The 13,991-nt window shown below is 42.3% G+C and overlaps 1 protein-coding gene across 1 annotated transcript in view; it reads right to left on the bottom strand.

Annotated features, from left to right (window-relative positions):
* Nucleotides 1-2,269: 2,269 nt before the first annotated feature.
* The window catches only part of tmem59l (transmembrane protein 59-like), a 48,745-nt gene continuing 37,023 nt past the window's right edge, over nt 2,270-13,991 (bottom strand). The window contains exon 8 of the mRNA XM_072594437.1: nt 2,270-2,599. Within this exon, the coding sequence (XP_072450538.1) occupies nt 2,579-2,599 (21 nt within the window). The 3' untranslated portion in view covers nt 2,270-2,578. The remainder of the gene's footprint in view (nt 2,600-13,991) is intronic.

The following is a 13,991-nucleotide window of genomic DNA, read 5'->3' as shown; positions in this document are numbered from 1 at the left end:
CCGTGTCTGTGTGGAGTTTGCACATTTTCCCCGTGTCTGTGTGGAGTTTGCACATTTTCCCCGTGTCTGTGTGGAGTTTGCACATTTTCCCCGTGTCTGTGTGGAGTTTGCACATTTTCCCCGTGTCTGTGTGGAGTTTGCACATTTTCCCCGTGTCTGTGTGGAGTTTGCTCCTGTTTCCTCCCACAGTCCAAACGGCTGCAGGTTTAGGTGGAATGGCCACGGTAAAAATATGGGATGGGGTGGGATGGTCACGGGACAGTTGGTGCAGATCCGATGGATCAAGGTGTCTCTTTCTGCACTGTGTAAGGATTCTATGATTTCTCAACACTTGTGTCTAGCTCACTGCTATTTTTGAACAGTTAAAAGACCCCGTGGCTAATTGTCCGTCAGTCACTCATTTTGAACCTTATTCCTTTCAGTTGCTCGTTTAACCTTGATGTGAGGGTGCTGGTGTTGGACTGGGGTGAACAAGGTCCGAAGTGATCTGACAAAGGAGCAGCGCTCAGAAAGCTTATGATTTCAAATAAACCTGTTGGACTGTAACCTGGTGCCACGTGACTCCGGACTTCATTTAATCGTAACCCCCAGATCTATTAAGATGAAGAGTGAATACATCCTCATATTTCTACACTGTCCACAGTTTTGAAAACTTCCCTTTCAAGCCTCATACAGCATCTCTCATCACTCATGAATGTCAAATATTTAAACTGCCAGCTGCCAACCAAACCGAACCGAGCGCTTCTTGTCTCCGCCCTCCCTGGGACAATACACTCCCCAAGAGAATATCTTTGACAATTGACCACTGCCTTTCAAAATTCCAGTCTTGTTTCCCAGTGTTTCATGGAGCAGACCTTCCGATCAAAATATACCATCATTCAGAATGACCTCTCAGCTTCCAGCTCACGAGAACCTGATGACGGAATGACGGTCTGATAAACATTGTCACAATCTGTGGAACAGGAACATGGTTGATTGCTCTTTGCTCAAATGAGGAGGATGGCAAACAATAATTTAAAGAGTGCCACCCACATTCATACTCACTGCTACATATTCAACACCATTCTGTAATGCATAACTCTCAATGAAGAGTGTCAATTCAGTACATGCCCGTGGGTAATTTGTCACATGGTGTGTGTTTGGACTAAATTGCTATAAAGCCATAGCGTCATTGGGAAGACTTGGGCCCCTGGAGTGACTAAAGTGTCTCATGCAGCACCGAAGGAGTGCTGTACTGTCAGAGGTTTTTTTTAGTTTAGATTACATTACAGTGTGGAAACAGGCCCTTCAGCCCAACAAGTCCACACTGACCCACACCCCTAACCTAACACTTTAGCAATTTAGCATGGCCAATTCACCTGGCCTGCACATCTTTGGACTATGGGATGAAACCCACACAGACACAGGGAGAACGTGTAAACTCAAGTCGCCTGAGGCAGGAATTGAACCCAGGTCTCAGGCACTGTGAGGCAGCAGTGCTAACCACTGTGCCACCGTGCCACCCACAAATGCTGCAGATGAGATAATGGACTGAGACTGCCCCCTCCCAGATGCAAAAAAGCCCCATGAAAATTATTTTGAAGAACAGCAAAGACATTCTCCTTCGTATTCTGGCCAATATTTATTCCTCAATTAGCCACCCCCTCACAGAAGATCTTGTGGTTAATTCTCTGTTGCTTGTGGGAATTAGCTTACATATGGCAATGACTACACTTCAAAGGTAGCTCACTGCCTGTCAGCACTTCAGGAGGTATTCTATATAAATGTAATCTTAAGAACGGAATTGCTCCAACTCTACATTGGTCCACACTCTATTCCAATTCATTGATACAAAATACAAGACGTGGAGAGTGGCCTGATTATCTTATTAAATAATTGGGGTTTTCACATTCTACACAAGCATACACAGAGTGCTGTGGCTTTCTGTTATTCTGTATATTTAAGTGCAGTTGATCAGTTATACCAACATGCTCAACATCCCCAGTAACTGAATGTTGGTAAGTAGGTAGTGTGATTTATATATATCTCTAGAGGGTAATCCTTCCAACTGGGAACAAAGACTCAGGATGCAAGCAGGACACAGCCAAGTGGCAGACTTTTATTTGAGCTAAAACCAGTTAGTGCAGGGAGAGGGCCAAAGGATCTTCACTGAATCTGGCCTCAACGTGAGAACACAATTATTCTCTTAATCTTTGGCTCAGATTGGAAGAGAGATCAATGACACATTCTGATTTTTGTGGTGAACTACAGCAGGTTTACACATTTTATGTTACAATAATCACATACAGCAATGTCACCGTATCCTTCCCCTTATTCCATACACCCAATCTTGTGAAACACCTAATCAATGATGGACATTCCTATGGACAGCTCCAGGCCCCCATTATTTCATGGTGTTTAACAGGCATTGCAATCTCCAGGCCTTTGAATCTTTCTGTGCATCCCATTAATTTGCATTCCAAAGTTACTGGTTATACCTCTTTGGGTCTGTCCCAGAGTTGCTTATCTCTAAGGACTGCTTGAATTCTGTTCTTCATTGTATTCCTTGTGCCATCTCTATCAAAATCTGTAATTCCTTTCATATTTTCCATTGTCCCAACTATTTATATAAAAAATACAAAAGATAGTTGGTTTTAACTAACTGCTGTTAGTTAAATTCATAACACTATTTTCTGTTATAAAGTTAGTTATAAAGTGTAAAGTTATATAGCTACTTCTACTGTTAACATGTATTGATTAATAAGCTGTAACCAGGAATCAGTTTAGCTCAGTTGGCTGGATCATTGGTTTACAAAACAGTATACTGCTCACAGCATGGGTTCAATTCCTATGCACTAGCTTGAGGTTACCGTGAAGGATTCTTGTTCTCAACCTCTCTTCATTTACCTGAGGTCTAGGGACTTGAGTCAGAAGAAAATGTAGAAAGGGATATCAATGTAAGAAAGCTTTAAATGGAATTGAGGGGGAGAAAAAGAGGATGACAGAAAATAAGGAAAAGAAAAAAAACAAGATGAGATGGAATTTAAAAAGCAATAGGGAAATTGGAAAACATGAGTTAGTTAAACAAAAAGCTTAGAATGAAGAAGACAATAAGACTTTAGAGGATGATTCTGATTCCAGTGAGGGTTCTGACTGAACTAATTAACTTTGTGTAAAGCCTATACTTACAGACCATAGAGTTGAAAGATATTTTTCCTTTTCTGGGAAAGTAATTGGTCTTATGAAGTGGCCAAAAGATGCTTGGACTTTAATATGACAGAGTGTTCTAACAGGTATAGTTATGACAGTGCATGCTTTTTGTCAGAAGAACAGTCTACAGTGTACGAAACTGCTGAAGGTACAATTCTCCTAACTTGATCCTAAACATTACCAATTAAATTTAATGAGTATAAGAAAGAAACCTAAATAAAGATTTGTAGAATTTCAAGAGAGAAAAATGCTGCAGATTGAGTGATTTAGATACGAAAGATGGACAAAAATGCTGTAATGTGAGGGAAATTATGATCATGGAAGAATTCAATATATGTTTCCTGCAAATGTAAAAAACATACTTATATGAGCATGAAACGTTAAAGATCAGAGAAGTAGCAGTTCTGGCAAATCCCTAAAATATCTCGCACAGTTACTGTGGGGACATAGTCAGATGAAAATCCACAAGGATAAGGATAGACCAGATCTAAAAGTTGAAGTTCTAAATTGGAGAAAGTCCAATTTTGATGGTATTAGGCAAGAACTTTTGAAAACTGATTGGAGGCAGGTGTTCGCAGGTAAAAGGGACGGCTGGAAAATGGGAAGCCTTCAGAAATGAGATAATGAGAATCCAGAGAAAGTATATTCCTGTTAGGGTGAAAGGAAAGGCTGGTAGGTATAGGGAATGTTGGATGACTAAAGAAATTGAGGGTTTCGTTAAGAAAATGAAGGAAGCATATGTCAGGTATTGACAGGTAGATCGAGTGAATCCTTAGAAGAGTATAAAGGAAGTAGGAGTATACTTAAGAGGAAAATCAGGAGGGCAAAAAGGGGACATGAGATTATGATGGCAAATAGAATTAAGGAGAATCCAAAGGGTTTTTATAAATATATTAAGGACAAAAGGGTAACTAGGGAGAGAATAGGGCCCCTCAAAGATCAGCAAGGCAGTTTTTATGTGGAGCCACAGAAAATGGGGGAGATACTAAATGAATATTTTGCATCAGTATTTACTGTGGAAAAGGATATGGAAGATATAGACTGTAGGGAAATAGATGGTGACATCTTGCAAAATGTTCAGATTACAGAGGAGGAACGGTTAAAGGCGGATAAATCCCCAGGACCTGATCAGGTGTACCTGAGAACTCTGTGGAAAGCTAGAGAAGTGATTGCTGGGCCTCTTGCTGAGATATTTGTATCATCGATAGTCACAGGTGAGGTGACGGAAGACTGGAGGTTGGCAAACGTGGTGCCATTGTTTAAGAAGGGCGGTAAAGACAAGCCAGGGAACTATAGACCAGTGACCCTGACCTCAGTGGTGGGCAAGTTGTTGGAGGGAATCCTGAGGGACAGGATGTACATGTATTTGGAAAGGCAAGGACTGATTAGGGATAGTCAACATGGCTTTGTGTGTGGGAAACCATGTCTCACAAACTTGATTGAATTTTTTGAAGAAGTAACAAAGAAGATTGATGAGGACAGAGCAGTAGATGTGATCTATATGGACTTCAGTAAGGCGTTCGACAAGGTTCCCCATGGGAGACTGTTTAGATCTCATGGAATACAGGGAGAACTAGCCATTTGGATACAGAACTGGTTCAAAGGTAGAAGACAGAGAATGGTGGTGGACGATTGGTTTTCACACTGGAGGCCTATGACCAGTGGAGTGCCACAAGGATCGGTGCCGGGCCCTCTACTTTTTGTCATTTACATAAATGATTTGGATGCGAGAATAAGAGATACAGTTAGTAAGTTTGCAGATGACACCAAAATTGGAGGTGTAGTGGACAGCGAAGAGGGTTACCTCAGATTACAACAGAATCTGAACCAGATGGGCCAATGGACTGAGAAGCGGCAGATAGAGTTTAATTCAGATAAATGTGAGGTGCTGCATTTTGGGAAAGCAAATCTTAGCAGGACTTATACACTTAATGGTAAGGTCCTAGGGAGTGTTGCTGAACAAAGAGACCTTGGAGTGCAGGTTCATAACTCCTTGAAAGTGGAGTCGCAGGTAGATAGGATAGTGAAGAAGGTGTTTGGTACGCTTTCCTTTATTGGTCAGAGTATTGAGTACAGGAGTTGGGAGGGCATGTTGCAGCTGTACAGGACATTGGTTAGGCCACTGTTGGAATATTGCATGCAATTCTGGTCTCCTTCCTATTGGAAAGATGTTGTGAAACTTGAAAAGGTTCAGAAAAGATTTACAAGGATGTTGCCAGGGTTGGAGGATTTGAGCTATAGAGAGAGGATGAACAGGCTGGGGCTGTTTTCCCTGGAACTTCAGAGGCTGAGGGGTGACCTTATCGAGGTTTATGAGGGGCATGGTTAGGATAAATAGACAAAGTCTTTTCCTTGCAATCGTGGAGTCTAGAACTAGAGGGCATAGGTTTAGGGTGAGAGGGGAAAGATATAAAAGAGACCTAAGGGGCAACGTTTTCACGCAAAGGGTGGTACGTGTGTGGAATGAGCTGCCAGAAGATGTGGTGGAGGCTGGTACAATTTCAACATCTAAGAGGCATTTGGATGGGTATATGAATGGGCCAGTTGCTGGCAGGTGGGACTAGATTGGGTTGGGATATCTGGTCGGCATGGACAGGTTGGACCGAAGGGTCTGTTTCCATGCTGTACATCTCTATGACTCTAAGGATATTGGAGGAATAGGAAGTCTGCAGATAGAGGAGACACTAGTGTTAGAAAACAGACAGACACCAAAGTAATAAAGAAGAAGGGTTAGAAAATGATGTAAAAAAATTAATATGCTTCCATTGTAATAAAACTGGACATACCAAAGCTAATTGCTGGAATTTAAATTGAAGACTGGTTGTAGTAATATGAATGTCTAAAAAAACTTCAGAAAAGACTGTCAGGAAAGGAACTCGGCAGTAAAGTTATAGTGCTGATACTAACAGAACATTTTCACCAGCATGTAATTAGAAGAGAGAGATGGCTTTGGATAATAATGAAAATACTTCATTGAATATTGACAAGAAGAATCAAATTTCTGGACGTTCTGAGTAATTTATCTCTAAAGGAAATAATGCTTCAAATCAACAAGGTTAAATGGCAAAATATTGAGAGACATTGGCGTATGTCAGTCACTGATGATATTATTTGTCTTCTAGAGGAAGTAATGAAGTAAAAAGTGTTAATTTGAAGTATACATGGAGGTTACAAACCAATTACATTAAGCAGAGTATAAAGAGTTACTTGGTAAATGGAGAAGTTGTAGAGCAAGTAGTGAACAAATTCCTATAGAAGGAGTTGACTTTATTTTGGGAAATGACCTAATAGACTCAAGAATATTGACCTCACTGAATGTGACAAAACAAATTACTGGAGGTCAAAGAAACTGAAATCTTATAAGAATAACATCTTGAATTGTTTCCTGATTAGGCGACCAGAGGTCAGGCCCATAGAATTAGTCAGGAAGAAGAGGAGTCTGAGATGATTAGGAAATTCAGTTATTGGATGCAATTTTCAAAACATAACTTAAAATGATTAATATTTTTAAAAATGAAGTTGATATGTTTAGCCCATCTTCTTTAATAGTGGTGTAACAAACAGATTTGGAATTTAAAGAGGTAAAGTGCTATTATTTGGAAGACAAAATACTAATGAAGAACTGAAGACTACTTCATATACCAACCACCAGGAAATGGGCTGTGGTCCAGCAGGTTACAATCCCATCTGAAATATAATGAGTGACTCACAAAATTCCATTAACAGATCAATTAGGTACTAGGGAAATCCAGACTAAAATATTATAGCATTTTAATTGGCTAGGATTACATAAGGATGTGGTTGAATTTTGCCAGTCATGCTTCACATGTAAGTTTGTGGGGAAACCACAACCCTCTATTAAACCGAGATCTTTAATTCCAATATTCGCTTTTGAAGAACTTTTTAGCAGGGCTTAAATAGATTGCATAAAGTCCCTAAGTAAAACCAAAAATGGGAATCAGTATCTTTAAAAGATTATGGACACTGCCACAAGATTTCCTGAAGCAGTGTTAGAAAAATCGTGTTGGAAAAGTTAATTCAATATTTTACAGGACCTGTATTCCCAAAGAAATACACCCAGATGACAGGTCAAATTTTATGATGCAAATATTCAAAGAAGTTATGACTAGTTTGCAAATAAAACAATTTAGATCGCCTCAATCTCAAGGTGCATTAGAAGGATAGCATCAAACTTTGAAGACTATTATTACAGCTTATCACCAAGACTAGGTAACATCATCAGTGAGCCTCCAGATGAAACACTGGTGGTATGGCCCACTTTCTATTTACAGAGGAACCTCAATTATCCAAATATCAATTATCCGAATTTTGGATTATCGAAAGGAGATCTCAAGGTCCTGATAGAAACATTACATCAAAGAGGCGTTTCCAACACTGATTGCGTATTTTGTTTACATTGATTGAAAACGAACTCGGCTTACTGAAATGCTGCCGAGAGCAGTCCCGGACATCAATGGGAGCCCAGGCATCATCTCCAAACCTCACGCCCTCTCTCTCTGTCCCCACACTTTCCCTGGAGTTCTACACAGGGGTGAACCCAAAACCCCCAATCCCCAGGTAATCTCGCCATCTTTGTACAGTAGAGGGCAAAGGTGGAACTTATCAAAATGTTGCAGTAAAAGGTTGTGTGTGTGTGGCTGTGTGTGTGCGGCTGTGTGTGTGTGTGTGTGTGTGTGTGTGCGCGCTATTTGGAGACTCATCCCCCAAAGGCAGAAGCAGTCTTATTGTTGGTGTCCAGTTTGGTTGCCCTGGAGGTGGGGGAGGATGTGCGGTGGGACGGACAGAGGGTGTATTCAGGTTTCCTTGGGTTGGTGATGTAATTTACTGTGGTGACATGATTTCCTGTGGTGATGTAATTTCCTGTTTTTTTTCTCAGGGGGTGGTAAATGGGGTCCAAGTCAATGCGTTTGTTGATAGAGATCCAGTTGGAATGTCATGCTTCAAGGAAATTTCATGCATGTCTCTGTTTGGCTTGTCCTCGGATGGATGTGTTGTCCCAGTTGAACTGGTGCCTTTCCTTATCTGTATGTAAGGATGCTAGTGAGAGAGGGTCATGTCGTTTTGCGGCTAGTTGATGTTCATGTATCCTGGTGGCTAGTTTTTTGCCTGTTTGTCCAATGTAGTGTTTGTTGCATGGTATTTTGTAAATGACATTAGTTTTGTTTGTTGTCTGTATAGGGTCTTTCAAGTTCATTAGCTGCTGTTTTAGTGTGTGGGCTACCACGATGCCAAGGGGTCTGAGTAATCTGGCAGTCATTTCCGAGATGTCTTTGATGCAGGGGAGAGTAGCTAGGATTTCTGGACATGTATTGTCTGCTTATTTGGGTTTGTTGCTCAGAAATCGGCAGACTGCATTCACTGGGTAATCATTCTTTTTTAATACACTATATTGGTGATTTTCCTCTGCTCCGCGTAGTTCCTCTGTGCTGCAGTGTGTGGTAGCTTGTTGAAATAATGTTCTAACACAGCTTTGTTTGTGGGTGTTGGGATGATTGTCTAGTAAGGTGATGAAACATCAAGAAATGAACCTTCCAGCTCAGCAAGCAAACCTACATCCAGAACCTCAACCTAAGCTAAAAATCTCAAAAGTCGCTATCACCAAGAATATCCTAATGGCTGAGATAAAGGAACTCCTTTTTTACTATTTGCCATTAGGGACATTCTGAATAAGTCCACTGGATTTTGTGCTTTAGAACTAATATACGAACATGAGGTGAGAGAACCACCTAAATTAATTAAAGAGAAAATGATAAACCAATGTTCAAAGACTATGCTTTCAGCTGATGTTCCATGTTCCAGAGAGAAACTGACCAAAGCATATGTGTTGTCCAATTGCAATTAAAGAGCGCTCAATGAAAATAAAGCAGATAAAAAGGGTAGTGTTTGAAATGTTGCTGGACAAGGTGTTTTATGTTGTTACTGGATTAGTGGTGCTGGAAGAGCACAGTAGTTCAGGCAGCATCCAACGAGCAGCCAAATCGACGTTTCGGGCAAAAGCCCTTCATCAGGAATAAAGCTTACCTGTCTCTGGGGAATCACTATTCATTGGACCTTATCAAATCAACAAGAAACTCAAAGAAGTGAATTATGGAGTAGAATCAGTGAGTGTGTCATGTTAATATATTAAAGGAATAATATGCCAAGGACAATAGTCAGGAAGGAAGTGTACACATAGCAGTGAAAGAAGGAGAAAAGTGAAATTAAAATGTCAGACTAATTGGAGAATGAAACAGATATTGGAAATTCAAAAGTTGACACTTGAGCAAGCAGTTTGGGTAAGTTGCAGGTGTTTAAGTACAGAGGGAGTTAGCATCATGTTTTGTTTATCTCTCGCATGCTCTGCTTGCATTGTGAGAAATGTTAGGATCAGACAGTAGAAATTGGAAAAAAAATTATTTTGCTTATTGTTAAGTGGTGGGGGTTAATTTTGTTTGGTTAAGTGAAGAATCCACAGATTGGAAAGCTCTTGGTTTTGCAGGCATTCTGCAGTTTGTCCAGAACAGTTCAGAAATGGGTTACCCCTTTCTGAGGAGCTTAATTTGAAAGTTCCAAACCAGAGGCATTTGATTCGAATTCTGAGGAGGTTATTTGAAGCTGAAAATGTTTAAGTTCAGTTGCAATTGCTCATGAATTGAAAGAAGCAGTTAAGGGAACCTTATAGATTGTGATACAGATTTTAATTCTCTCTGGTATTTGAGTACTGAAAAGTGATAGTGTTGGGATCGATGGGATTTTACTTTGTTGTGTGCTTTCGAAATCATTTTAACAGTTTTATGTAAATAGTTTGGTTTATTTTATTTTATCTTAATTTCTTTTGCATAATAAACCTCTATTTTATTGTTAAATTTCAATCTGCAGTGTTGCACGCTTATGTTTCAGTGAAATACCATCTCACCTGGGGAAGGATTTGTCCAGTAATAGCATCAGCTGAGATCCTAACAGTAGGTTAGTGAGAACTATTTACTCAGGGCAAGATTCTGTAACTGTACAGTGTTTCTCAGAGTAAGGGTCACCAACTGTGTAACTGTACAGAGACAGTATTTACTCAGTTAGGTAAGGATCACTGTGTAACTGTACAGTGTTAGTGTTTATACAGCAGGGTAATGAACACTCCCGTATAATTTTGGAGTCAGTGTTTATTCAGGATAACAGTTGTTCACACAGAAATATCACGTTTAGTTTATTTTTGATACTGGGTGGTTTAATTGATCTGAGGACAGTTTGCTTTTGAATGGGTTGGTTCCCTTACATATTGCATTTGATAACAGCGTCCTCGGGTAAGACAAAGGGGGCAGGGGTTTGCTTTTTAATCAACAACTTGTGGTGCACGGATATTGCAACCCTGGGCAGCCATTGCTCCCCACACCTCGAATTCCTCACCATCAGATGCTGCCCCTTCTACCTACCATGGGAATTTCCCGCTGCTATACTAACTGCTGTGTATATCCTGCCACAAGCAAAGGTTGTGGAAGCTCTGGATGTGCTGTACTCCACCACTAACACCCTGGAGACGGAACACCCCGAGGCCCTGTTTATTGTAACTGGTGACTTCAATCAAGCCAATCTAAGGAAGGTGTTGCCCAAGTACCACTAGAACATTAGCTGCCCCACCAGGGGCCCGAACGTTATAGACCACTGCTACACCACTGTGAAAGACGCCTACCACTCCACACCCCCCCCGCCCTCATTTCGGGAACTCCGACCACAATGCCGTGTTTCCTCTCCCAGCTTACAGGCAAAAGCTCAAGCAGGAGGCCACCCCCCCACACCCTCCCCCCACCCACCCCCCTCGTGGATACAGGTCCAGTGCTGATCGGAGGAGGCAGGGGATCAACTCCAGTGCTGTTTGGAATCGGCTGATTGGGCCGCGTTCAAACAGGCCGCAGGTACCTTGGATGAGTACGCCACCACTGTCACAGACTTTATCAGCAAGTGTGTGGAGGACTGCATACCGAGGAAATCAATCCGGGTGTTCCCCAACATAGGTTTTTGAAATAAGTGCAGAGGTTGGTATCCTGTTACCAAGTTACCCTTTATATACACGTGCATAGTACTTGACACTATTCTGGCTCTCAGAGTGAACAGAACCTCTGACCCTCCTGTTTTTATTTGTTTCTTTTTTTCAACCACCAGGAAGAAAGGAAACACCTGAGTGGCCAGTGAGAAACAGTGCCTATCACATCAAAGGGCAGTGCTGCATGATCAAACAGTGAAGGGGAGGGCAGGGATTAAATCAAAATAGATTTGGAGAAGGAAATAATACACTCCACTCCCTGTGGTGCCCACCTTTCCCTGAAAATCTTGAGGGTGTTGTGGAGACTTTGAGCTCCTTCTCCAGAGACACCCGGGCTCTAATATAACCGCGGAAGAGGGGCAGGCAGTCGGCCCTAACGACCCCCTCCACGGCCCGCTGCCTGGACCTGTTGATGGCCAGTTTGGCCAGGCCCAGGAGCAGACCCACGAGGAGGTCCTCGGACCTGCCCTCCCTCCTCCGTACCGGGTGCCCGAAGATCAGGAGCGTGGGACTGAAGTGCAGCCAGAAACAGAGGAGAAGGTTTTTGAGAAAATCAAAAAGGAAGTGCAAGCGCTCATACCCAATATATACATGGTCCACGGACTCCACAGCACCACAGAACAAGCAGTTGGGCTGGGAGTCCGTGAACCAATGCAATCTGCGCTTGCAGGGGACTGCTGCGTGCAGCACCCTCCACCCCAGATCTCTGAAAGGGGGAGGACCCCTACATATAGAGCCCTCCACTGGGGATCCCCACTACCTGGTGGGAAATGGGCACGCCAAGGGGTGTCCGGAGGGTGGATGAGGGAGAAGAGGTGGACGGTGTGCAGCAGCAGACGATACAGGGTCTGCCTTTTTTGTCCCTAAAGGGCGCAAAACTAAAACTCTGGAGGCGACTCAAGTTGTGGAACACAGGTTCCGACACTCCTGTTTATGTCTGTCAGCCAGGGCTCCCTGATTGGGCCAGGTTAACAGCTGAAATCAGGGATCTCACATTCTATGAGGTCCACTTAGTAACCTCATTACAACCACTACAGTTTTGAAATATATTCTTGGAAATCCAGGACATTCCTCTTCGCTGCATGAATACATATCTCCGTGACAGCAGGTTTCTGAGGCACTTTGCTTGGGGCTGGAATGTTAAGCTCAGGAGGTGGAAGTATTGATTAAGATAAATACAATTAAGGTAAAAGATAAAGTTAAATGCCCATAAATATGTTGATGAGAATGCTGACTAGAATGTCCAGGCAGGCTGTGTAAGGAGGTTAATCCCACTCTCAAAGTGAACAGACTCTTAGGATGTGACATTGTTTAATCTATAAAGTTTGTTACATTCAGATTGTGTTTGATTTGTCATATTTCAGCCTATTATGTTCTGCCAGACATGCTGTGTATTTCTAGTTTGTTCAGGTTTGGCCTCCAAATTCCAAAAAAAAATGTTACAGAAGATGCAAAACAGATATAATGATGGTCAGCCAAGAGATCATGCTTATCAGGAAAGACTGATTAAACAGAGACTATTTTCGCTCCAAAACTGAGATTGGGGAGAATTTTAGTGGAGGACTTTAAAGTTATGGAAGTGAGACGTTTGTACGTTTGGGTGAGACCAGGAAGGGTGGCCATGAATAAGATAGCCCCGATTTAATCAATTGATTTGATTTATTGTCACGTGTACCTAAGTACAGCGAAAAGTTTTGTTTACGTGCAGCACAGGCAGATCACAGTAAACAAGGGCGTACAGATCATAGGGTGACAAAAAACTTAGACAGAGGCATATAAGTTATTTCGCAACAGGGCGTGCACTAGGCAAGATCAACTTTATTTGAAGTTAGAGAATCCATTCAGCAGTCTAGTAACAGCAGAGAAGAAGCTGTTCCTGAACCTGTTGGTGCACGTTCAAGCTTCTGTAACTTCTGCCTGATGGAAGTGGTGGTAGGAGCTCATTACCGGGGTGGGAGGGATCTTTGATGTTGGCATCCTCCCTGCAGCAGTGAGCTGCGTAGATGGAGTCCATGGATGGAAGGGTGGCTCCCGACATGCTCTGGGCTATGCATATGACCTTTTGTAGTTTCTTATGGTCCTGGGCAGAGCAGATGCCATACCAGGCCGGTATGCACCTGGACAGTATGCTCTCAAGGGTGTGTCTGCAGAAGTTGGTGAGAGTCCTTATGGACATGCCGAATTTCCTGAGCTGCCTGAGGAAGAAGAGGTGTAGTTGTGCCTTCTTGACCATTGCATCTAGGTGGGAAGTCCAGGACAGGTTGTTGGTTATCGTCACTGAGGAACCTGACGCTGTCCACCTCTCTGCTTCCACTCTGTTGATATAGATGGGGCCGTGTTATCCTCCTTTATTTCTGAAGTCAATGATCAGTTCTTTAGCCCCGTTAAGAGAGAGATTGTTCTCATTGCATTATGTCACCAAGCCCTCTATCTTCTTTCTGTACTCTGACTCATTGTTGTTAGATATCTGTCCTACCACGATGTTGTAGATGGTGTTCATTTGGAATTTGGCAACACAGTCATGAGTGTACAGGATGTACAGTAAAGGGCTGAGGACGCACCCTTGGGGGGGCTCCAGTGTTGAGGATTATTGTGGAGGAGGTGCAGTTGTCCATCTTCATTGATTTGTGGTCTATGTGTCAGGAAGCTGAGGACCAAGGTCACTGAGATTTGAGATCAGTCTGGAGGGGATAATGATTTCAGCTCCACCTTCAACACCAGTGAGCAGAAGTCTGATGTTGATGTCCTTGGTGTCCAGATGTTCCAG

The sequence above is a fragment of the Chiloscyllium punctatum genome, chromosome 24, assembly GCF_047496795.1.
Source record: "Chiloscyllium punctatum isolate Juve2018m chromosome 24, sChiPun1.3, whole genome shotgun sequence".
In the NCBI taxonomy this organism is placed as follows: Eukaryota; Metazoa; Chordata; class Chondrichthyes; order Orectolobiformes; family Hemiscylliidae; genus Chiloscyllium; species Chiloscyllium punctatum.
The sequence above is the reverse complement of the archived record's forward strand: the minus strand, read 5'-3'. Positions and strand labels throughout refer to the sequence as shown.